The 23938-nt window shown below is 31.7% G+C and overlaps 3 protein-coding genes across 4 annotated transcripts; 1 reads left to right on the top strand and 2 right to left on the bottom strand.

Moving 5' to 3' along the window:
- Positions 1 to 575: 575 nt before the first annotated feature.
- Positions 576 to 3984, top strand: LOC108327892 (probable U6 snRNA-associated Sm-like protein LSm4). Its single transcript, XM_052873906.1, has 7 exons — positions 576 to 735; positions 941 to 982; positions 1142 to 1240; positions 1325 to 1402; positions 2170 to 2209; positions 3059 to 3226; positions 3604 to 3984. Exons 1-7 carry the CDS (start codon positions 733 to 735, stop codon positions 3618 to 3620), a joined length of 447 nt encoding a protein of 148 aa, XP_052729866.1. The 5' UTR covers positions 576 to 732; the 3' UTR covers positions 3621 to 3984.
- A 1399-nt stretch (positions 3985 to 5383) lies between these two features.
- LOC108327758 (WD repeat-containing protein GTS1) lies at positions 5384 to 9911 on the bottom strand. Its single transcript, XM_017561457.2, has 8 exons — positions 9691 to 9911; positions 9356 to 9563; positions 9159 to 9254; positions 8999 to 9073; positions 7826 to 7936; positions 7295 to 7386; positions 6882 to 6966; positions 5384 to 6023 (listed from the first exon to the last, which is right to left on the bottom strand). Exons 1-8 carry the CDS (start codon positions 9819 to 9821, stop codon positions 5661 to 5663), a joined length of 1161 nt encoding a protein of 386 aa, XP_017416946.1. The 5' UTR covers positions 9822 to 9911; the 3' UTR covers positions 5384 to 5660.
- Positions 9912 to 11009: 1098 nt separating this feature from the next.
- Positions 11010 to 13784, bottom strand: LOC108326971 (uncharacterized protein OsI_027940). Of its 2 annotated transcripts, XM_017560611.2 has the most exons (7): positions 13629 to 13783; positions 12764 to 12950; positions 12383 to 12542; positions 12258 to 12289; positions 12128 to 12175; positions 12003 to 12051; positions 11010 to 11333 (listed from the first exon to the last, which is right to left on the bottom strand). In XM_017560611.2, the coding sequence occupies exons 1-7, from the start codon at positions 13631 to 13633 to the stop codon at positions 11254 to 11256; spliced, it is 561 nt and encodes a 186-aa protein (XP_017416100.1). In that variant the 5' UTR covers positions 13634 to 13783; the 3' UTR covers positions 11010 to 11253. The 2 variants fall into 2 exon arrangements, with proteins under 2 accessions (XP_017416100.1, XP_052729865.1); XM_052873905.1 differs by lacking the exon at positions 12128 to 12175 and having other exon boundaries at positions 13629 to 13784.
- Between the last annotated feature and the right edge of the window lie 10154 nt (positions 13785 to 23938).

Here is a 23938-nt window from a genome sequence, read left to right as displayed (position 1 = left end):
AAATATTTTAAAATGTATTTTAAGTTTCTTAAGTTATTTTTTACACACTAGAGTCCAACTTTGCTTAATATTCTCAAAGTAACGAATAAAATTGTGAATTTCTATAAAGGTTTTTCTTTGTTCTCCAATTAAGGATTAACAGATTTTTTTTTTAATTTTATAATAGTTATATATATATAGTAATTTTTAAATGGTTGATTATAAAAATATTTATAGTTGTAATGTATTAAAATTAAACTCTTGCTTGTGTTTTCTTAAAATAAAAATTATTTATTTTAGTACATATTCAAAAATTGAAAAAAATAATCTTTAGAAAAAGGTATATCATATCATATGCTCAATATTGATACGCACAGGATTATTTTTCATCTTATTTTACTTTAAAGATATGTTTAAATAATAAGTAAATTAAGTATGCATTGAATAAATTCGTATTACAGATATAATATTTTTTCAATCAAAATGAATTTATTTAATAACTTAGTTATAAAACTTAAGTAATAAACTTTAAAAAAAAATTGCTAGTATTATTACTCAAATATACTTTCATAAATCTTCCTAATTTTGTTACCTTGGTCAAATACACTCTCCCTTTGGACAAAAAGATTGAACACGTTTTGTAGAGAGAGAGAGTGTGTGTGTGTTCTTTCCCTTCTCTCTTCTATTCTTTTCCGCCCTCGTTTTTCTTCGAACGCACAGTTTCAATCATCCACCACACTGCTCATCAACGACATGGTAAGCACCTCATTTTCTCCAACCCAGTTCTTTGAAAGCGCTAACTTTAACATTTTAAATCGGAAACAAACCTCACTAGGATTCAACATCCCCCAACTCGTCGTATAATCTGAAGCTCTAGGGTAACCGTTACTGTTATTTAACCTTACATTATACTGTATATGATTTGACCTTTTTACCCCCATTTTGTGTAAACTCCTTGCAGCTTCCTCTCTCCCTTCTCAAAACTGCCCAAGGCCACCCAATGGTAACTCACTTGTTCATCATGTTCCGTTTTTTTTTTGTACCAAGTGGTTCCTCATTATGATGATGATTATGTTTCGTTTGATTTCTATTATTTTTATTATTATGATATGATGATTATTATGATGATGATGGTGATGTTGATGTTATGACTGTGTAACAGTTGGTAGAACTGAAAAATGGAGAGACTTATAACGGCCATTTGGTTAATTGCGATACATGGATGAACATCCATCTCCGAGAAGTCATTTGCACGTCTAAAGTAATGTTGTTTTTATCGATCCCTTGTAATTTGACTTTGGTTGAAATGTTTGTTCATAGATTTTGATTGAAACTGGCAATGTAGGATGGAGATAGATTTTGGAGGATGCCTGAATGCTACATACGAGGCAATACAATCAAGTACCTTCGAGTTCCTGATGAGGTGTGTAGCGGAGATTTTCTTTTTTATTATTCCAGCAAAAGCTAAAGAGATGCTTAAGCTAGAAACATTCAATGTATGTTATCCTCCTTTAGTGTTTATATTTATAGACTTGGGAAGAATTATTATCCACCCTATTATTAGGGGTAGTGGATCTCATCAAGTAGATGAAACAAAAACTCGGGTTTGTTATTCTAAATGGGTTTCACTGGGTACTGAGACCCGAATATAACTTGAATATAGCCAACTACTCACCTTAAGACCGAGATCTGCTCTCCCAGACTGTCCAATTGTGAAAAAGAAACTTTTAAAAAATGGGTTGAGAAGAAGGTGAAGCTTTGTCAATTGTAGAGTTGCTAGTTACCTTGTGATCTGATGGTCATAGAAAAAAGCCCGATCCTTGCGTGCTTAAGGGAACTGAAATAATTGCAGTCAAATCTGCATGCATTCACTCAGTCATTGTGGTTAACTGTTTGATGACAATAGGATGGTTCAGATTTTAAACGTTTTATCTCTGATTCATCGAAATAAAATATGAACCCGCTGATGAAGGTTCCAAATTGCTGAATACTGAGTTTGGAACTTTGACTGTAGACAATCTAAATCTGCTTTTAAAGCTGCACTCATCCCAATCACCCTTTAACCTTGCAGTGGTGGAGAATTGTGCATTGGGCCCATTTCAGGAAATAGAATTAAGAGTTTTTGTTTAGTGATATATGAGCAGCACATACATATATTCTTCTAATTTTTATTTTGTGTTATTACTTTAGGTTATTGACAAAGTTCAAGAAGAAACCAAAACCCGAGCAGGTAAGCATTGTTTTGGCATCTAGCTGGTTTGTGAATTTAAGTAGAATTAAATTGTGGATGTGAGTTTGAAAATTGTATTGAAGTGAACATGATGAGGACCCTCAAATCATATTCTTTGAGAGTTTCAGTAAATAGATAGTGTCGGGCCATGAGAATTTAGGTTCCTCAATCGTTAGTAGGTCCTTTGAAATAGAAATCTGGCAACTCCCATTTTCGTCCGGGTAGATAAAATTTATTTCCGAAAATTCAAAAATAGAAAAATTGGCAATGTTGTGTTTCTCATATTTGTTGGAATGCTGAACTATCTTTCATATTGTTGTCATGGCGATTTTGCTCAATTGCATCATGTTTTCATCTATGAAATGCAAGTATACAGGGTCTCAAATCTAAAACAAGTCCTAAAAGGTATTGTGAAAGAAAAAGAGCGAAAAGAAAAAGAAAAAATAAAGTGCCGCGTTTTGAGTAATTTGTTTTATTGCAAATCATCAAATTCATGACCTTTCCAAACTCTTGTTTTTAAATTCTCTTTTTAAGTTCGCCTCCCGTTGCAATTTCGGTATTTTGACCTCTGGGCTATGAATCCACGAACATATGATGAATATGATAGTTGGTTGTTCAGTATCTTGTAAGTTAACCAGGTGATTTTTTTTTTGGAGACATTGAAAGATTCCAATGCTTCTCATAATTCATGTATATACATATGTGTGTGTCTGTGTGTGTGTTTTCAATATCAATGAATTAATATTGTCTATTTGAAAGTGTTAATTTAGCTGTGTATACCTGCCTCTCATACTGCCTTCTGGTTATTGAAAAATCTAGATATTCTCTGATTAATATCTTCTTTTTCAGATCGTAAACCACCTGGTGTGGGGCGTGGGAGGGGAAGAGGCAGAGAAGAAGGTGCTGGTGGACGTCAATCAAAAGGAATTGGGCGTGGTCTTGATGATGGTGGTACCAAGGGAGCTGGAGGAGGTCGAGGCAAGGGTGGCCCTAGCGGAAAGCCTGGTGGAAATAGAGGTAAATCACGGTCCTCTTTGCTTGTATTACCCTTTCTTCAATCATTTGTAGATTCTCTCCTATACTTCACCATGCCATGATTTAAAGAGTTTCATACTAGTTTTTCTTCTTTTCACCTAAATTAGATGAACTCCTAATAAGCATGATAATTCTGATGTGTAAAAGTGTTATTATTGGTTTAAATAGGTTTTGGTAACTCCAAAATTGATCTGCAGTTAAATTGGTACCTTCATATTTTTTAGTGGTTTGATACCACTAATTAATAAATGTTAATTTGGTCCTAGCAGTAACTTTAGTAGTCTTAAATTATCGGTATTGATTTGTAATCATCATAATCAAATATTGGCCAATGTATGTGTTTCTTTTGGTGCATACAGGGCGAGGTAGAGGGTGATTCTGACTGGTGGAATGAACTACTTCAGATGGACCAGTTGCAACCTCACTGCTCGTGTTTCCTTGTGCATACTTGAATTTTAGCTTCCAACGTTTTTCTTGTGTTTATAATCACAAAAATGTCAAGAGTGCTATTCTGTTACTCGAAGGGCCTCCACCTTTTTAATACTTTCCCACCAGCCATCGTGCCCTTCCCCCTTTCTTTCCCTCCAATGAAAAGTAGTGATGGAGCAATGTGTTGAATAGAATTTGATATATTTAGAGATGTTACTATGAGAATTTTACATGAAACTTTTTGGGGCCTTCACTTGAACTCATGTTCCAGTAAATGGAGTGACGAAATGATATTATTCCTCATCCCAATATTTGCTGCCCAATAACTATTATTACTATTTGGAGCATTATGTCGAATGGTCCCTTTTTTCTAATCTATTTGAGTCAACTGGAATTATGTTTGGATGAATTTCTCATAACTGCTGCCCATTTCTTCAGTATCTCTGCATTTTAAAAGAAATGAAACAGCTAATTCCGCTACTAAAGAGATTGCGTGTCATTGTCAGGAATGTATCAAAATTTCCAAATAAACTTGACTTTTGGGAAACATTTGTGTAATTGATTACATTCTCTTTGTTCAGATTACAGGTTTGTTAACAATAGTGTGTATCAACAGTTTGTTATAAACTGTTGGGAATGTATCAAAATTTCCAAATAAACTTGACTTTTGGGAAACATTTGTGTAATTGATTACATTCTCTTTGTTCAGATTACAGGTTTGTTAACAATAGTGTGTATCAACAGTTTGTTATAAATTAAAATTTTATATGAAGAAAAGGAGATTTTTAATTTGCAATGTACATGTAGAAATGTATATTCGAATATGTTGTTTTTTAGAGTTATATTGTTGAAATGAAATTTATTTGGATATTATTGAAAGTATTTCTACTTGAAATTGTTATTGAATAACTATGCAAAAGAAATGAACTTTCAGAAGTAATTCATGAATAACTTTCAACTGAAATCAAAAATAGGTAAAAATAAGTTTCCAAAGATAACCAAATATAATAACAATACGTAACACATTGAATTTAACCAAGCACAGATGTATAGAGAATGAAAGAACCTAGTTAATATTTTCAAAATGCAGGCTGTTATGTGGTGATATTAGTAAAGAGGACAATAATAGCTACCTAACAGATTTTTATTTGGAGTAAGAGTTTTTTTGTCTTTCTTTTAATTGTTTGTATGTGAGTGATTTGCATTTATATGGATATCTGCTTTCATGTGTATTTTAATGGTCAAGGATGAATTTCTCCTAATTTAGATTATAACATTATTGGTGAAAAGAGTTGTTTTTAGGAGGTTTAAGATTCTTGTGTGAAAACATATTGTTGGAGTTTGATGGAGTCGGTAGATTTTTAGGTAAGAAAAGTTATCTTTAATAATCTTATAACATATAAATAGGTTTGGAGTGTTTGTTTAGTTGAAAAGGTTTTCGGATGATGATTAGAATGTTGCATATGTATGAAATTTAAATTGATATCATATTTTGGTTAAAGTTTTGTTTGTGTTGAATTGGAGTATAGTGAAGTTTGAGAGAATAAATTAATTTGCAAGTTGATGAAATTGTGATATGTGTTGATCATGGGTTTTGAGCAATGAAGGTTTTTTATTAAGTATTTGGAATTTGTTATATTTTGAATTTCTGAAGGTTTGTATGCTGTCATTTGTTAGGTAAACTTAACCATATCATCAAAGCAATCTAAGTAAACAAAAACAACTTTAAAAATATAACATAATACTCCATACCAATACAAGATTACAAAATGGATAAAGTGATCTGTGCATTTTGGAAAAACAAAAAGGGCAACGTACAAATATTACATGCAGTTGAGGACATATCTGACAACAAATACATAATTTTTATAAAAATCCAAGGCATTTCAACTCAAATTGAGGTGAAAATAGAAGTAACTGTTGGCTAATGAAACAAAAATTGCTCCTTCAGTATCGAACTGAGAGTTAATGGCTGGGAATATTCTTGCTAGTAGGGTTGATGACGATTTTTCTTGCGAGCTTTTTCTGGCCTCATAATCAATGTGCTTGAAATCCAAGATCGATTTGATTCAGAGGAATCATCAGATAGCCAACAACATAGCCGACCATCTTCTCCACCAGACCATCCAAAAATGCCTTGGCTAGGACTGTTAGAATGAATTTTTGACATTGGTAAAACACTCCTAATAACACCTGTGTGCCCACCTTCAAGAATTGCTTCTGCACCTCCAATTGTTGCCACTCCTTTGTAATTTACAGGAAAGTAGCCCATAGTACCACCATTAGTGCCACCAATCACCCATAGTTTTTCAGATTCTCTGTAGTAGTGGCAATCGATGAAATAATCAACCTGCCAAGGAAAGTATATTTTGTGGGCTAAGACTTATATGACATAATATAAAATTTGTCTTCCAAAGTAAACTTTAAACCTAATTTAATCTTACCAAATCAACTTATAAGGTAAGATTTATATTCACTTGTATATTTCAAATTCATTTATTTCTAGTTAATGTATGATCTCCGACACACCCCTCATGCTCAGACATACATATTTCAAGTATGAGATATAATATTAATGAGTGGTCCGAAAATGACCTAATAGTAGTGGAACGATAGACCTAAGAAATACAAAATCTTACTAGAATAAACTTTGAATGACTCTAATACCATTTTAATAAATGAATTTTAACTTAACTTAAGATTACAAAACTATCTTATAGAGTGAAGTTTGGACATTCGTTTTATCTTTACTCAACATAGAATCTCCAACAATTTATTTGTTGAGCAATATAAAAGTTTTACTTTAAACTTGGAAGATCATTTATTCAGCCTGCTCAGCTAATCTAATGCATCCTTCTCTTCAGCATGAAATTTAAAGACATGTAAATACACACAAAAACTTTTGCTTCTCCAGGAATTTTCCTAAAAGCAGGGATGTCAGTTCAATTAAAAAGACTTCACATAGCTCAAAAGTAGCAGATGCAAAGGCAAGGAAAAGTGTGAAGGATCCTTTAAGAGAATTATAACACTTTCAAATATGTACTAGTTACCAGCCCTGCCCTTCTTTCTTTTCTTCGTTTCTATCTATGTGAAGCAATGATATATTATCATATGCATACACGATGCTTACACATCACATCACATTTTTTTTTTATATGAAGACTGTTTTCATGCACCATATTCGTATAAAAGTATAGGAGGAACTCACATGGTCCAAATTCCAACTTTCAGAAGCTAAAGTACGTGCATCTGAGAAGTTTCCTTCATTTCTACCATCTTTCCAGTTCCAGATACTAGGTAACAGAAGAAAGAAATATTAGAACTAACTGTTTTAAATGAGGAAAGTGTTCGTACTTAGTATACACATAAAAATTCATATAACACATTATGAGCATACGAATGTAATTATTAGCATAAACACTATAAGTTCTATCCGAACGCACACTACTACTCTGTGATTGTGACAGTTGCTCATTCTGTGTATGAACTTACCTTTCTCCAGTAACAGTAACAAAATTGAAAGTGCAGAATACAACCATAGCAGGCAGAAATAGAGCATGGGTAAGCTTTGAATAACTAATAGGACTTAAGAAAAACACAAGTAATGGAGATTCACTGTACCCTAGGGTTTCAATATGTGTTAAACACCAAAGCTTCTGGTAACTCTCTCCAAAAATCCCCACCTTTGCAATTGAAGTCCCCATATTAATCACCTACATTGTTGTACAAAAAAAATATATAATTTTGCATAAAAAACTTTTTGTTGCTCAAACATACAAAGACTCAAAAACTTATTGCAAAATATATATCTGGATAGATGGATAAGACAAATACAAACGGATATGTATTTATCTGGAATTATGGATACATAGATAAGGAAATACTCAGTTAAAGGGTGGGATGATAAAATTTTTTGCAGAAAAGAGAAAAATAAGTTGCAAAAAAAGAAAATAAAAAATATAGAAGGTCCGCTCAATCTATACAAGTTGGAATAGGTATTCTCTTGAAATAGAATACCCAATAGTAGAAAACCAAGGAAACCTAAATACAATCCACTTCAAGAGGGCTTAGCTGTCTTTAATACCTTAATTAAGAATCAAATGCTTTACAAGAATTAACAACTGGGGAAACTGAATTGAAATCCAGACTTACTGACTCTAGATGATCATCATCATTGATATCTCCAGTGGTATCAAACGTGCAGATCAACCCATCTACTGAAGCAGAAATAAGCTTTCCTTGTTCGTTGGGGACAAAATGAACCTGGCACAAATTGCAGATTTTAGTCAAATCAAACATAAACCCATGTATCACACTGAATTGAATAATTAAAAAATCAATTTCATCTTATTTACTAAAAAAATGAAAGTTAGCATAGCACTTGCTAGAGCTTTATTTTTTATAATGAAACGAATTGGTACTCTCTTCAACTTGCGAGGAAAACGTTCTGCATAACATATTTTCCTTGCTTCATTCTATAACAGGTTACCGTGAACCCTAAACAAGAAATATAACCGCATTAATTATGGTGAAGTAGGGTTAAGGAAGATGGGGGTATGCGGTAAAGAAACAAGTTATAACTATACCTTTGTTCACTTGAATGGATTTGGGAGAGAGTAATTGAGCGGATTTGAAGATAAATTTTTTTGTAGTTTATTTGAGTGAATTTGGAGGTAAGTGAGAATGAATTTGGAAACAACGTTTATGAAAATTAGTGTAGGATTTGATTGATGTGACAAATTAAAAAAATTTACTTCCAAATTCACCCTGACCTAACTCCAAATCCACTCAAATAAACAACAACAAAAATTATTTTCAAATCCTCTTAAATCCATTCAATCACTCTTCCTCAAATCCATTCAAGTGAACAAAGCCTAATAGAAACCGTCAAGATATAAAATATTTGAAGCCTACTTCTTACTAATATAAATTCCATGAAGACTTCTGCATGAAAATAGAAATTAAGTCTAACCTAGAAAATGAGGAATCAAGTACACTGTTTCATAAATCTACAAAGGACCATTCACCAATAATTTCTTCAAATCTAGAAAAAATTCTAGTTTTTTCTATATAGAAATATTTGGAGTTCCTTGGCTGTAGTTCTTAATTACCCTACCCTTTTTATAAGATATTGGAATTATAATAATTGAATCAATTGCTGCGTTTCTCTTTCTCACAACAAAATTTTTCAGGCAGGGCATATCACCAAACAAAAAGTCCTTTTTCCACAGGATTATAATTTTCAGATAATTCAAGTATATCAAGTTTCCGACTAAAATATAAATTGTTGTCACATGTAATTCAAGCAATTTGAACAGAACAAACCTGAGTGACATCATCTACATGAGAGTCTTCCAGGCATGCAATTTGCTTCATATTTCTCCAATCCCAGAACAGTATCTGAGCAAACTCAAACTTTAGGACACATAAAAAACAACAGTAGTTTAAATCATGTATCATAGAAAATCCACAATCAAACGCAAACCTGCGATTTACACCCGGCGGCAACTAAATTCCCACTAGTTCCTCCAAGACAGAAGCTGAAAACCTCCTGCGAAGAACCCGCATTGATGCAAGAAACCTACAATTGTCCATTTCAGTCCAACACACTCAAGCATCAGATTACTTGTACACATGAAAAACTTAGAATAAAAGAAAAAAAAAGAAACAAAACAAATCTACCTGCTGAAATGTGCGTGTGTCCCAAGCTCTAATAGTGCCGTCAGAAGAGCACGAACACAAAACTTGGTGGTGTGAAGGACCCGAAAATAAAATCTGGTTGATGGTTGCGGTGTGACCCTTGCACTCTCCGAAATATTGACCCGCCATAGGTGAATATAGTTTCACTGCGCTCGTTGACAGTGAAACCGCCATTGCACTCCAATCATCCCTTTTATTAACAAAAAAATTGGAACCCATGTCACGTTTGAGAATTAAGAAGGAAACTTTACTACTTTCCATCGAGTTTGAGCATGAATTCAACGAGCTTAAACGGGGAAGAAAAAGAAGGTACGTACTTTGGGACAATTTGGAAAACATAGTCATCGCCGAAGTTGGTTTGAATAGAGTTTTTAAGGCCGAATCGTTTTACGTTGGTGGAATTGGGTGAAGGTTGCTCCTCAACATCCATGGCCGCACTGCTCTCCATTTAAGTTGTGTCTGTTATAGAGTTGCAGAGGTACATCAACAATATTGCCTTCTTCATAAAAGCCTGGGTTTAGGGTTGAACGGTACACCTAATTTATTTGTTTTTTTTTCAAGGTAAATAATTTACTCAAAAATTACTAAAAATATTCATTCATAGTTTTATATTATATAGGATGTTTTTGTGTCTCCTTATATTATTACTCATCCAAAATACTCATATGATATAGTTTAAATATTTTATAAATATAACCAAATCGAATTATTAACTAACTCAAATATTTACGATATGAATTATAACATAATTGAATGATTTTATCAAGATTTTCTTTTGTTACGTAATAATTCCTCCTCACACCTAAGTATAGAAGATTATTGTTCTACTTGTCTAAATATTAGATTAACGTTCGTAAATTCACATCCATTCCACGGTCATTCATGTTACAATCGTCACCACCTTTGCATAGGTCTGTACCAAAACGTTATACTTTTCGGTAAAAATATCTTTATTTTATTTTGTAATCATTAGAAATTAGATGTTAAAATAATTTTTAAATGATTAATTGGAAAAATAAGATTAAATTTTAAATAATTTTAACCAACACTAATAGAACCAAAATAAACTATATTGTATGAATCAGGCATGTTCTTATAGTTTTTATTTCTATATTAATTATAATAAACTTTTTTCACAAAACACAACTAACTAATAAGCTATTAAATCCTATTTTTAAGTGCATATAATCGTTGAAGATTCTAAAATTTTTAAAGAAATGCGTATTATAAAATTAAAAAATTTAAGAATAATTTTCAAAATGGTTTTTTAATAACAGAACTGATCCTACCAGTTATTCCACAAAAATTATATCAACAAAATCTAAAATTAAATTCATAACAAATCAACAGAAGTTAAACTTCAATTTAAATTCGAAAAACAAAATTGAACAGCTCGCATATTTTACAGGCCAAAATTTACCCGCTAAGCAAACTACACATAACCTGTAAAAGCTACTCGGTCACAACTGCAATAAATAAGGTCCAATCTGATAAAAGATTAAGTTCGTACTGAGCTACATTATTTTTATTTTAAAACCGCATCGTCTTTTAAAAGCAAAATTTTATTAAGAAATATATTTTCAAACACAGCAAATTAGCAGTTACGCCAGAATCATCATCCACGCAAACAAAAAAATGAACATAAAAATATGCAAATCCCGATATCATGCATGAAAATAAATCTCAATTATACAATATCCTAAGTCAACTAGGAGCATTTTTCTGATAAATAATAATACTTGCTAAATGTTTAGCCACCACGGGTGAGACATAAATGTCTCATACTTAAAAACAACTACCAATCAATGGTACAGAAAGAAATTTTCACTCAGAATTTTCATAAAGCGTCTTCTAAGGTAGCGTCATGAACAGAAACGACATCATGTGCTTGGAGCAGCCTCTTTTGTCTCCGTCGATGCCTCGCCAGCATCGGCTTCAACAGGCTTCGACACTTCTTGCTCTGTAGAGTCGGCAAACAAATATATTTCAGTTACAATGTAAATTAAGCATTGAATAAACAAGGGTCAAAAAATCTATATGCGCATATTTGTAATTCAACATATATACATAAAATGTCCATGAGCATTAACTCATTGAAAATAAATCTCTTATTCAGCTTTATCTCTTAGCTCCGTAATTTATAAGCTACTTAAGAACCAATACAAAGATAACTTCACAGGAATTAACTACCACAGAACTGCACATTTCAATCACAAAGCACTGACACCTCCCGATCAACTTCAATTCACTGTTTCAGTTCTAGAATGCTGCACTATGAAATTAGCACTCTCCACCCAACTCTATCATCATGCACATCATATCCACCAAAAATAGATGGAAACAAAAATCGTTATAAGTATCATATAATATTTAACATAACCTACAGCTCCCTTTAAAGCCATTAAGCTGCAAAAACTGCCACTCAGTTTTTCCAAGTGTTCCTAATTCCTATAAAAACCATTTACATAGTCATACACAACGCTGTAATTAAACATGGAAAAAACTCAGAAGTCAGAACAACTTGCTTAAACTACATTATAACACAATAAATTGCACGTGCTTCATAATGTATGGCCAAGTATCGCGTAGAAACGAAAAATGTCAATCACAAATTAGCACACACGCGTACCTTCATCATCACTCTCATCAATATCATCCATTGCATCACCACCAAATTTCTGCACCATTCATATTTAATCAAAACATATAATATAACATCAATAAAAAAGTAAATCAACTGAACGTATTACGTACAGAGAAATCCATCCCTCCCATTCCATCAGCACCCATTCCTCCAAATTTCTGCATAAAAATAGTGAGGATATTAAATAATATAATCAAGAAAATATTTTGAAGAGAATAATCAAATGAACACATTGCATACCGAGAAATCCATTCCTCCCAAGTCCGGTTCACCTGATAACACAATGAACAGAATTAATTAGACTATGCATAAAAGTATACTGTGATCTGCAAGACATTAAATATTTTAGTACAAGCCATGAATACCACTGCCATCTTCCTCATCCTCATCCACCCATTTATCCCAGTCTACTTTCACATAATGTGGAGTCTTGCCTTCTCCACGCAGTAACCTTTTCCACCATCCATTTTCTGCCTTCTGCACTACACAGAATATGCTTCGCACTCCTACATTAATTTTGCTCTCCTGAAAGAAGAAAATGGAGAACGAATCAAAGCCGTGGATTTGTAAGTGGAGGATGACAAAATACAAGTATGAGCATTACAACATCCATTAAATGGTATATAGGGCAATAAATTTGTCGAAGAGATGTTATTGTTCATTTCACATGAAAAGGTGCAAATAAACATTCCTGAAGATGCCCCAATGATATAGCGGCATAGCAAAAATTAGCACCGTCTTCTCACCTCTACATTAACCTTCTCAAAGAGCTCCAGTTTTAGCTCATACTGATAGTCTTCAGTGCCAGCGCTGCCAGAGAAGGTAAAAACGCCTTCAGGAGTAAGATCCACTTTAGCATTTTTTGAATCAGCCAATTGCACCGTGATATAGACCTTGTCAACTCTCTGAGCCCACTTAACCTCGGGATGACGACTGCATCACTCAGTGCATTTATAAACAAGTAATGAAGAACAATTAGATAGGATCCAGATATGGCATTGGAAGGCAATAAATACTAGACGGTAAAAAATCGAACTGCTGAAAATTATTATCACTGAATTCGCAAAAAATTGACTAATCACAAATCACTTTGACGAAAACTTAATAGTCATATGCAACATACGAATCGTTCACGGGAACACAATGAAGAACAAGACATTAAATGATAGAAAAATGAGAACCAACATGCAATTTTTTTCATAATAAACAAGACAAATCAAAACCTAATAATACCATCGCCGTACCCGAATCACCAAATACAATCTGGGAAATAAAATATGTATCATACACCAACTTTTTCAATTGGCTCTAGATTTTGAAAATTCCCCCTTATAGTTTAGGTTTACTAAAATTTTAATTAAAACAGTATTTGTGTTGCAGCTAAAAAGTGTGAAAACTCTCCATTCTCCAGGATCACAAGTCGGTAAGAACTCCACAAAACAAAACAAGAGTAGCAAACAATTTGATCGATAACAACCCCCAATTATAGAAGAAAACAAAGTCCAAGAGAATGAAGAAAATAGTTTAATGATATGTCAAAATAAACAAAACGTGATAACAGGTTCTAAAGGGATAAATATCAAAGGAAGATGCAGGGTTAATGGTTTGTACCTCATATTTGGTATTGGATTGGAATGAAGAAAAAGAGAGAAAGGTTATTTTGTAAAACCCTAGTTTCTTCTTTGGTGAGTGAATGAGAAACCCCAGAGTAACCCTGTTACAACTGCTCCTTTTGAAGAAATGGTATTTATATGCCGTAAAATACGACACTTCTAGTACCTTCCTGAACTCGCAATCGCATATTGGCCCAACCCAATTTCCCTCTCGGCCCAATCTGTTGCCCATATTAAGGACCAAATAACCTCTTTGTTTCTCGGATTCTTTCTTTCTGGTCTTTTTTAAGATTTTGAAAATATCTATTTGTTCTTCTTTTTTTCTATTCGTCTGCACCTCTCTCTCATGTCCTTTCTCTTTTGTTTTTTTTATCTATTTATTAAAAATTATATTTTAAATAGTATAATTTAAATGTTTTTTCTTAAATATATAATTCAGTATACAAAATTTATATTTTGAATTGCGAAAAACGTCTTTAAATTATACAGGTAAAACAAGTGTTATTTTTCTATGATAAAAAAATTATTATTATTATAATTATAAAAATAAAAAAAAATAGATTTTACAATTTATTATAAATAATTATTTTAATTTTGAAAAATGATTATTTAAAAGATAAAATTGATAAAGTAATTATTTTAATTTAAAATATGACTATTTTAAAAAAAATGAAAAAGAATAATGTATATCAAGAGAAAATCCTTTGTATAATAATATAAATATTTCTAAATAAAAAATAAAAAATATAAAGTAAAAAGTAAAAAGTTATGAAAGCAGTCCATTTCTCATTTCTTCCATTCACCAATTGAATGTAAAGTGATGAGCACGAGAGCTTGTTCCTTTTCAATATATCTCTTATGACTATGGTGAAATTATATGACTATAAACATTGCCTAAAAGTCAAGCTATAAGAAAATGAAGACAAATCAAAGCTTCATCTTTTTTGGTAGGTCATTTCAGAATTTCCATTACAGTGCAAGTAACTAAAATATTAATTTGGAAGAAAATATCTTTAGAATATGTTTCTCTTCGAATTGTTTTGTTAGTTAGAAGAAAGAGTTAAATTAAATTTATTTCATTTATTTTCTTCATCAAAATACTATTATCACTTTAGCCAGTTCCAGACTTTCACCCCAATAACTTACAGTAAATTTTGTATCAAATACGTATAATGTTAATTTATAATATATTGGATTTGATTCTTATATTTGATGGTCTTTGTTGAGAAATTTACATAAATAAAAATAACATCAAAGTGTAACATACAAATAAATACAAGTTCAAACAATTTCTGTTTTACTAAAATCAAATTTATAATTTTAAGTTTAGTTTAAATTTTATTACTTAATGTAAAATTTATATTGTAAAAAATCCCTCTTCTATTTCGTATTTTAATTGAATTTTTATTTTTCTAAATATCTCCAACTTCACTTTTAGACCAAATATATATATGTAAACTTAGAGCAATACCATGATGAACCAAAAAGTCTTCCGCTCATATTGTTAACAACATATAATTACTATTTTCATTTAGAGTATTTAACCAACCAGGCAACTAGGGTTGGGCAGAGTTAACTTAAAAAACTTAAACTATAGTTTATCTTTACTTTTTTATACTTAAAAAACTTAAACTATTTTTACTAAAAACTTATTAAACTGGTTACTAGTTCAGTTTAAAAATATTGAACTTATTTTATATGCAGTACAGTTAACTACAATTTAAGTTTTCTTTTTGCTTTCTCAACCACGGACCTCGTTTGCTTTATGCCTCCTCGTGCGTTAATTTGTTTGTCAAAGGCTCACTCGTTGTCGAAGGTTGCAGCTGTTGAAGGCTGCCGCCGTTGAAGGCTGCCGCCATTGAAGGCCATCGCCGTTGAAGGTTCGTTGGTTTGCTGTCGTCGTTGTTGTTGTCAAAGGCTTTGTCGAAATCGCTACTACGGCGGCAACGAATTCATTGACCAAATTGAACCCCACAACCGCATCATGGGGCTGGATCTGCCCTCTGGCGGTCACCTCACCCACGAGTACTACACCTCCGGCATAAGAGCTTGCGTAGTCCCAGGGCGGGCATGATCTTCTACCGGAAGGGTCCGAAGCCGCCCAAGAAGGGGTAGCCAGAAAATGTCGTTTATGAATTCGAGAACAAAATCAACTTCGTCGTTTTCCCTTCTCTCCATGGTGGTCCTCACAACCACTGGGGGCCTCACCGTGGCACTGAAACAGGTTGCGACGCCTGGGTTTAAGGCCGACGCCAAGCAGGTGAAGGTCAACGCCGATGCACTCGGCAAGTTCTTGATGGGGAAAGGGTACATGCTCGTCACCGATGGAACGGAGAACCATCTTGTCTTTGCTACTTGATAGTAAGAGTGTCTTTGCCACTTAACAGTAAGAGACCAGCGTCTTTGCAATAGTTAACTGAACTATTGTAGTGTAACTGAACCAAAAACTAGTTCAGTTCAGCTTTTTTAAACCATTTTTTAGTTTAATTTAGTTTACTTAAACTATGTTATAGTTAACTATAATTGTTTATAGTTAAGTGCAGTACAATACTCTTTGCCTACCCCTACAGGCAACCATATGCTTCGTTCCGCATTGAACGCCGGACTGTTCGTTAAAGATAAAAGTATATTAAACCCATAAAAAGTTTTACCATAAACAACTTATATCCATTAGGCAAATATAGGAAGTTCGATCAAAATTTGTTTCTCTAGTGTACCAAAAGCAAACATGACATTATTCTGGACATAAAGTCCCATAGTATAGTATATATCTACCAAAATATAATAAAAAATTTTAGCAACTACTTATATAACAATATTAAATAATGTATAACCAAAATAAAATATACACCAATTATAGGATTATCTTCTTCATATTATTAAGTTAGGTTTCTATATAATGTGAAGACCTAGAAAATGGTATTTTAGAAGTGGTAGTAGGTTAAAAATAGTGAGACTCAGATATTTTAATATTAAATGGTTTTAATATAAAATGTTTTGTTATAAACAAGTTTCATTATTTTAAAACACAACATCTCTTTATAAACCACTTTTTTAAAGTCATTTGCCTTCTCTCTAAGGGTTCTTACACCATGTTCACCTGTTTGAAGATCAGAAGTCGTCTGTGTGATCCTCGCGGTGAGATCTTCAAGTCTACCCGATCAATTTCTCAAAAGGAGTAAGTTAGTTTTCTACTATTTTCTCTAGTTTCACATTCTTCAATGCATGTGGAGTTTTGCATGTATGGTTTGAGTTTTCTCTTAGGTTCTCTACTAATCAATGGTTCTAACGACATCCCCTGATCATGTTTGGTCTCTTTGAGCTGAGGGAGCAGAGTATGGTTCTCTAAGAGCTGGTTGAAGTTTCTAAAAGATAAGGGAAGTTAGTTTAATTAAATTTTACTTGGTAGACATATTGTAATTCATGAGTTTATGATAATGATGTGTTTAAAATGTACTATTAAATTGCATTGTGAATTCTAGTATGTTAAGTTGTTGGAATTGTTATGAAATGATATGAAAATGTGTGAAAATTGATGTGTAATTGTTATGCTAAGGTTAAAAGTGATTCTTATGAGTTATAAATGTATTTTGGTTGTATTATATGTTGATTAAACTGGTGAAGATTGTTGAATAGTACTAAGTAAAGGTATGAAGTGAGTTTTTATCTAAAATTAGAGGTTTGAAAGGTGAATTTCTAAATTTTTGATCTAAAGTTAGAATTGGTAGTTTAGAACAATTTATGTGGTCCTTAATAAATTGTTTATAATGAGAATTAGCTAGTATGTGATGAAGGAAGGAATGCTAGTTACTATGGTGAAGTCAAGGTGGCATTTAAAAGGTATTTTGGAGGTTCTAATAGGTAAAGAGATAATGGAAATGAATATGGTATAAAACTGAATGTTTAAGTTTGTCGATGGAGTGATTTACAATTGTTTTGGAGTTGTGAGAATGCTATGAAACTGATATAATAGTGTTTGATGGTTCATAGGTGAAGTTGGACTTGGTTTTGACTAGATGCAGGGGTTTTGACAGGTGAAATTTGGAATTAGATGTTTTGGGCTAATTGTGATGGTTGAAAGTCTCTTATCAAGTCCATTAGGACTTGTTCAAGCTATTTATTGCAGAATTTGAGTGTTTCAAAGGATAGAATTGAGTTTGGTATGATTTAAGGTAGTAAGTTGGATTGGAGTAGTCATTTTGAGTTAGGTATCAGATTTAAGATGTTTTAGGGTGTTTAGAAGGTCCTAAGAATCTTTCAAAGTTGGAGGAGAAGTGTGCAAAGTGATCCAAAAAAAAGAATATGGTTTTTTTCTAGTGCTTAGGCTCCCCTTTCAGGGCATTGGGTGCCAAGAAACAAGAGTTAAGGTGTAAGATCCTTGAAAATATTTGTAAGTTAAATGCTAAAAAAAAATAAAAAATGATGAATAGTAAATTGTGAATAGTAAAAAGTGAATAAAAAAAAATAAATAAATAAATAATATTTGGAAAGGATAAGTGTTCCACGTAGCTTTGAGATCAGAATTCATCAAATTGCAAATAAAAAATTATTTTTGTAATAGTAAAATGAATAAAAAAATGAATAGTTAAAATGAATAGTAAAAAATGAATAGTAAATTTTTTTGCTATAAATAGCCAAGGGGGGAAGGTTGAAAATTTACACCAAAGAACTTAGAAAATTTTTGAGAGAAGAGAGTTGGAAGAATTTCTAATTTCAAAGGGGATATTCTGGAAGTTTTCAGAGAGCGAGGAGATTAAGTCTGTAATAGAGGTAAGGGGAGCTAACTTTGAGTATTTCTTTTTGTATTATCTTGAGTCTTGAATATGCTATATTTTTCTTTTGTCTGATTTTAAATCTTGAATATGGAGTATTTTGTTTCTGTATGATCTTTTATTTTAAATGAGAGTATGCTTTTGTGTTGATATCCAAGTGTGATAGTTGTAAAATGTGATGTTGATTATGTTATGTCATTTGTATGTTATTAGTGGTTTATTTTTGTATTTTGGAAGGATTAGAAATTGTCTAACCTGCTCTGCCAGATTCAATTTCTTGTTTCCCCAAACATTTTATTGTTTTCCTTATTTATTTTTATTGTATTTTGGAAGGATTAGAAATTGTCTAACCGGCTCTGCCAGATTCAATTTCTTGTTTCCCCAAACATTTTATTGTTTTTCTTATTTATTTTTATTGTATTTTGGAAGGATTAGAAATTGTCTAACCGGCTCTGCCAGATTCAATTTCTTGATTCCCCAAACTTTTTATTTCTTTCCTTACTTATTTTTATTACATTTTTGGAAGGATTAGAAGTTGTCTAACCGGCTCTGCCAGATTCAACTTCTTGTTTCCCCAAACTATTTATTGCTTTACTTATTTATTTTATTGCATTTTTGGAAGGATTATAAGTTGTCTAACCGGCTCTGCCAGATTCAGCTTCTTATTTCCCCAGACATGTATTGTTCTTGTTATTTAATTATATTGTATTGTTGGATGGATTAGAAGTTGTCTAACCGGCTCTGCCAGATTCAACTTCTTGTTTCCCCATGAATTTTTATATTAAGATTATTTTTATGATTGTCAAATATTGTATTCTTCTATGACCATTTATAGTAATATTTTATTATTGTTAATTGTTTATAATTATCTTGTATGAATTCTATTATGGATGTTTATTGTGATGAATTTATTGAATGAGTTTGTTGGCTGAAATTGATCTTGTTGGAAGGTTTGGAGTAAGGGTTCTGTAATAGCTTGTATATGGGTATTAAATATAATATACAGATACTGTTTGAGGTTGTTGAGAGAGGAAGTAAAATATTAAAATTAGGCATCTTAGATTTAGAGCATAAGAAAACAAGGTAGATAAATTAAATAAATAAATTGTTAATTATTGAGGGCCTCCCTTTGTTGGTAGGATAGAGGAACCTTAAAAACCTAAGTTGGCACATCCCTGATCATAGAGCAGCCCTGGCCTGGTCCAGTCAGTTGTGACTAGTCATATGTGCTGGCGTCGAAGGTGAGTTTGATGCGTTCAGACATCTGGGTCCTCTCCGGTGACCAATTGGGGTAAAGAAAGATCTCTAATAGGATGAAAATAAAATAAAATAAGTAAATTGTAGATGCATAAAGTTATCATGGTAAAAACTTCATATATATTTTATTTATCGTTACATTGAGCTCAGACTTTAATATGTAGTTGCTAAGATATGTTGAAATGTTTTGGCTGATCTATGAATCTTTGATTGGTGAAAATATGTTGAGTTATACTCGTTATGGTCAAAATGAGTTTATAATATGAAGTATGATATCTGGCAATATGTTTAATTTATTGACACCAAAATAGGTTATTGTCAAATTATGATTAGAGAATGAACACGATTGAGTTATGTGGAGAAGAGGTTATGAATTGTTGATTTGATGAAATGTTGGAGTGGATAAGAGGGTATGAAATGTTGATTTGATGAAATGTTGGAGTGGATATAAGAAATCATTGCTTATGAAATGATGTTTCCTACGGGAAGTAGTATGTTCGGTTTATACCATGAGAGCTTGATATGAGCAAAGTAACACCTGAGGTTTATGAAAGCAGGCAGCAAGTGGTCTGACCATAAGGCTTTGACATAAATATGTGGTTCATAAGTTTTATAGAAGCAGGCAGAGAGAGGTCTGACCATAAGGCTTCAGAGAGTAAAACATAGTATACAAGTGAGGCTTAAGGAAGTAGGCAGAGAGCGGTCTGACCATAAGGCTTCGTGAGTAAGCATGGTAAAATTGTAAGGTTTATGAAATTGAGGAAGATGATTTTGATAATGATGAATTAATGACATCGGGGTAATGATATTTTAGTAATTGTAGAAATACATGATTGAACTATTTTTATTACAAGTTTAATGATTGATATGATATGGTTGGCTTACCCTTATTTGTTTGTGCTATGATCATATAACTCATGTTATATGTGAATAGATAATGTTGCAGATGCGGTTGAAAAAGCTTAGAGATGAGAGAGATGCGGGGAAAAACTTTCAGGGATATTTTGTAAAAAGAATAAATTTGTATTGAAAAAATTATGTTGTGTAAAACTTATAAGTTGAAATTTCGAATTTATGTTAAGTGGTGAAGACTATGTTGTTTGAAGTTTGTAAGTTTGGTATTGTACTTTGGGAGAATTGAAATAAAGTTGGATTGTTTATAGAAGACATCAAGTTAATTTAGTCTCTACTAACAGTAATACCCTTTAATATATTAGGGTATTACATAAGGCGTTGAGCGCTAGTCCTAAGGCACCTGAGCGTCAATCAAGGGATTTGTTTGACATGTTTTGGTTGTTTGTGTTCATTATATGGATGATTTATAGTTCGTTGGTGAATGTTAAGAGGATTCATGTATTGTATGTGTAAGACCCTAAAAAATTGTGATAATTAGGAAATAACGTGGTTATGAAACTTGGACATTATTGTTTGATGATTAGTGTTTGATGATTAATTTTTTTCTAAAATTATAATTATTATGTTTATTATTTAATGTTATTATTGATTAAGTGGACATATGATTGGTATATTGTTATGTGAATGATTTGTGTGGTGTGTTGTTATCAAAATGAGTTGTTGAATTGATGATAGGAGGGTGATTTAGGATTGAAGAGATGTGGGACAAATTCTAGAAAGAAATAGAGTTAAGGTAAACTTTTGGTTTTAATTATATATTGGGTCCAACTGCAAAAGAGTAATTTTACCCTCATTAAATGTGTAGAAATTAAGTTATGGAGGTGTAGAAATGAAAGGAAAGGAAGATAAATCTAAAATTAAAAGATTTAGTGATTGTTGATATTATTTTAATTAAAAAGATAAAGATAGAATAAGAAGATAAAAAAAAGAGAAAGGGAAAACTAGGTTGCATAATAGTTGCAGAAACCTTAGAGATTGATAGTGTTTTAGAGTGTAGACAAAGTCCTAGGATTCGACAAGGTATGAGGAAGCTACCTTTGTTTCTTAATTATTGTATGTTATATGTGCTCTTAGTTATTTTGATTAATAATCCCTGTTGATATATGTTTATATGATTATGACTATGGTTGTATGTTGTTCTTGTTTAGCAAGGATTTATGTATGCATAGGTATAGGGTTTATATAATATTTTGCTTGGGTTTTAACTATGAATGTATGTATGGTTGTTGGGTTATCCCAACGAAGGCTTTGATGCTAAAGGAGAATAAAGTTACGAGGCTTGGGGTTTTCCATGCAAATGTATGTGTAAGGGTGTGGTAGTAATCATATGCATTATAATTGTGTTGTTTGAGTTATAATATGTATAACAATTGAATTTGGATGATTCAAGTGTTGTAATGTATGCGTTTGAGTATGTTTACAAGGGTATGTGATGCTTGAATGCATGAATGATGTTTTGGGGGAGTTCTCTCGTGATTTAGGGTTGTTGCATGTGTGTTTGCATACTTGAATTATGTCCAGGATGTATTTAGTTTTCGCAGATAATCAATCATCACTAATGATAATCGATTATTGCGTGTTGATACTGAGTCTGGTTGTGGGAATAATCGATTATTACTTCTGATAATCGATTATCCCTTCTTACACGATGTTTTTGGGTGATTTTCATTGAGATAATCGATTATCACAGTGTATTTTTGTGAAAAATGATGAATTTAATGAAGAATGAACGTGATTCAAGCCTAGAAAGCAATGGAACGTGTTGGTACTCAATAATGGACATGTTTATGTCAGTTTTAACTTGTGATTGTGCATTGGAGCATGAATAAGTGTTGGGATGTATTGGAGTATGCGATTAATGAGCATGAAAGTGGAGGATAAATCTACTAGTTGTACCTTGTAAATCCTCGTACTATCTGTGAATATGTGCTTCCTTTTACCTTGTGTGCATTAAAAGAGTTATTCGGGTATTGAGCCTTCCTTATGTGGAAGTGAAAGTGTCTTCCTTATCCTTATGTGTCAGGATTACATGGGATGTTACATATAACATGTTTTAATTTTTTATCATTATTTAAATGTTAAGGAAGTTTGCCTTGTATTTTATTAAATATTAAATATAAATTTGTCTTTGGTATCTAATATTTTTTTATAAAAGAAGTAAAATTTAAATAAAATTAAACTTAGTAATATAGATACCAATGGTTAACAAAATCCTTAAATAGAACTCTTTATTCATAAATTGTAAAGACCATACATTAAAAATCATATAAAAAATTAAAATCCATATCCAGCGAAAGTCGGAAAATATTTGTGCAATAAACACTTTAAGAAGTGTGGTTTATTGGTTCATACCAACTGGACTGCATTGGTGGTGTCTAAGAAATAAAATATTAAATTTAACTTTTAGTGGGTTTCATCACTTTTTGTCTTATTTTTAGTTTTCCTATTCAATATAAGCCAAATGACAAAGCAAATCTCAATATTTATTCATTTTTAGGTAGATTCCCCACTTTGTTTTTTTTTTCCTTTTTTATTTTTCTATGACAAATTTAGAAAACTATTTTTTTTTAGTTATCTCTTTTGGTTTTATCTTGAAACAAAGGGTGCGTGAAGGTAAGGAAGACTGAATTTTTTTATATAAAGTGAGAGAAAAAAAATCAAAACTATTTGGAAGCAGATAGAGAAGAGTTATTCATTTCATTTAATAGCTATTTTTTTTTAAATTTGATTATTAAAATTTTGTTAGTGGTTTATAACAATTAAAATGAGATTAAAATTTATTATTAATTTTGTATATTTTCTTAAAAAAATTATCAATATTAATGAAAACGCATATACTATACACACGTGTGTGTTTTTTTATCATAAAAAAAGAATGATAAAATTATTATTATTATTGTATACATGCATATAAATAATTTTTATTGTAAATAAATTTTATTTGTAGGTAATTTATAATTATAAATAATTATTTTAATTTTAAGAAAATAATAGTTAAGCATATAGAATGAAATTACATTGAATTATTGTCTTAATTTATATTTTATATCATGGTAACTGTAACATTTCATTTTAATAGTATGTCACTAGTAAAAAAGACATCATATATAAGTGGTTAAAATGACTGATAACTCAAGAAAAATATCTAAGGTTATTACAATTATCTCATATTTAATTATAACACTAAATATAAATATATTCAAAGATCTTATATTACTAAGAATTGCATTACATTGAAACCAAAAGCGTAATATAGTTTTACAAAACATCTAATACACACAAAAAAATTAAACATATCATCTTATACTTCTACATCTCCCTCACCCTGCATCAAATCAATTGGAACATTTTCATCTGTTCACAT

The sequence above is a fragment of the Vigna angularis genome, chromosome 2 (genome assembly GCF_016808095.1).
Source record: "Vigna angularis cultivar LongXiaoDou No.4 chromosome 2, ASM1680809v1, whole genome shotgun sequence".
NCBI classification, from domain to species: Eukaryota; Viridiplantae; Streptophyta; class Magnoliopsida; order Fabales; family Fabaceae; genus Vigna; species Vigna angularis.
The sequence above is the reverse complement of the archived record's forward strand: the minus strand, read 5'-3'. Positions and strand labels throughout refer to the sequence as shown.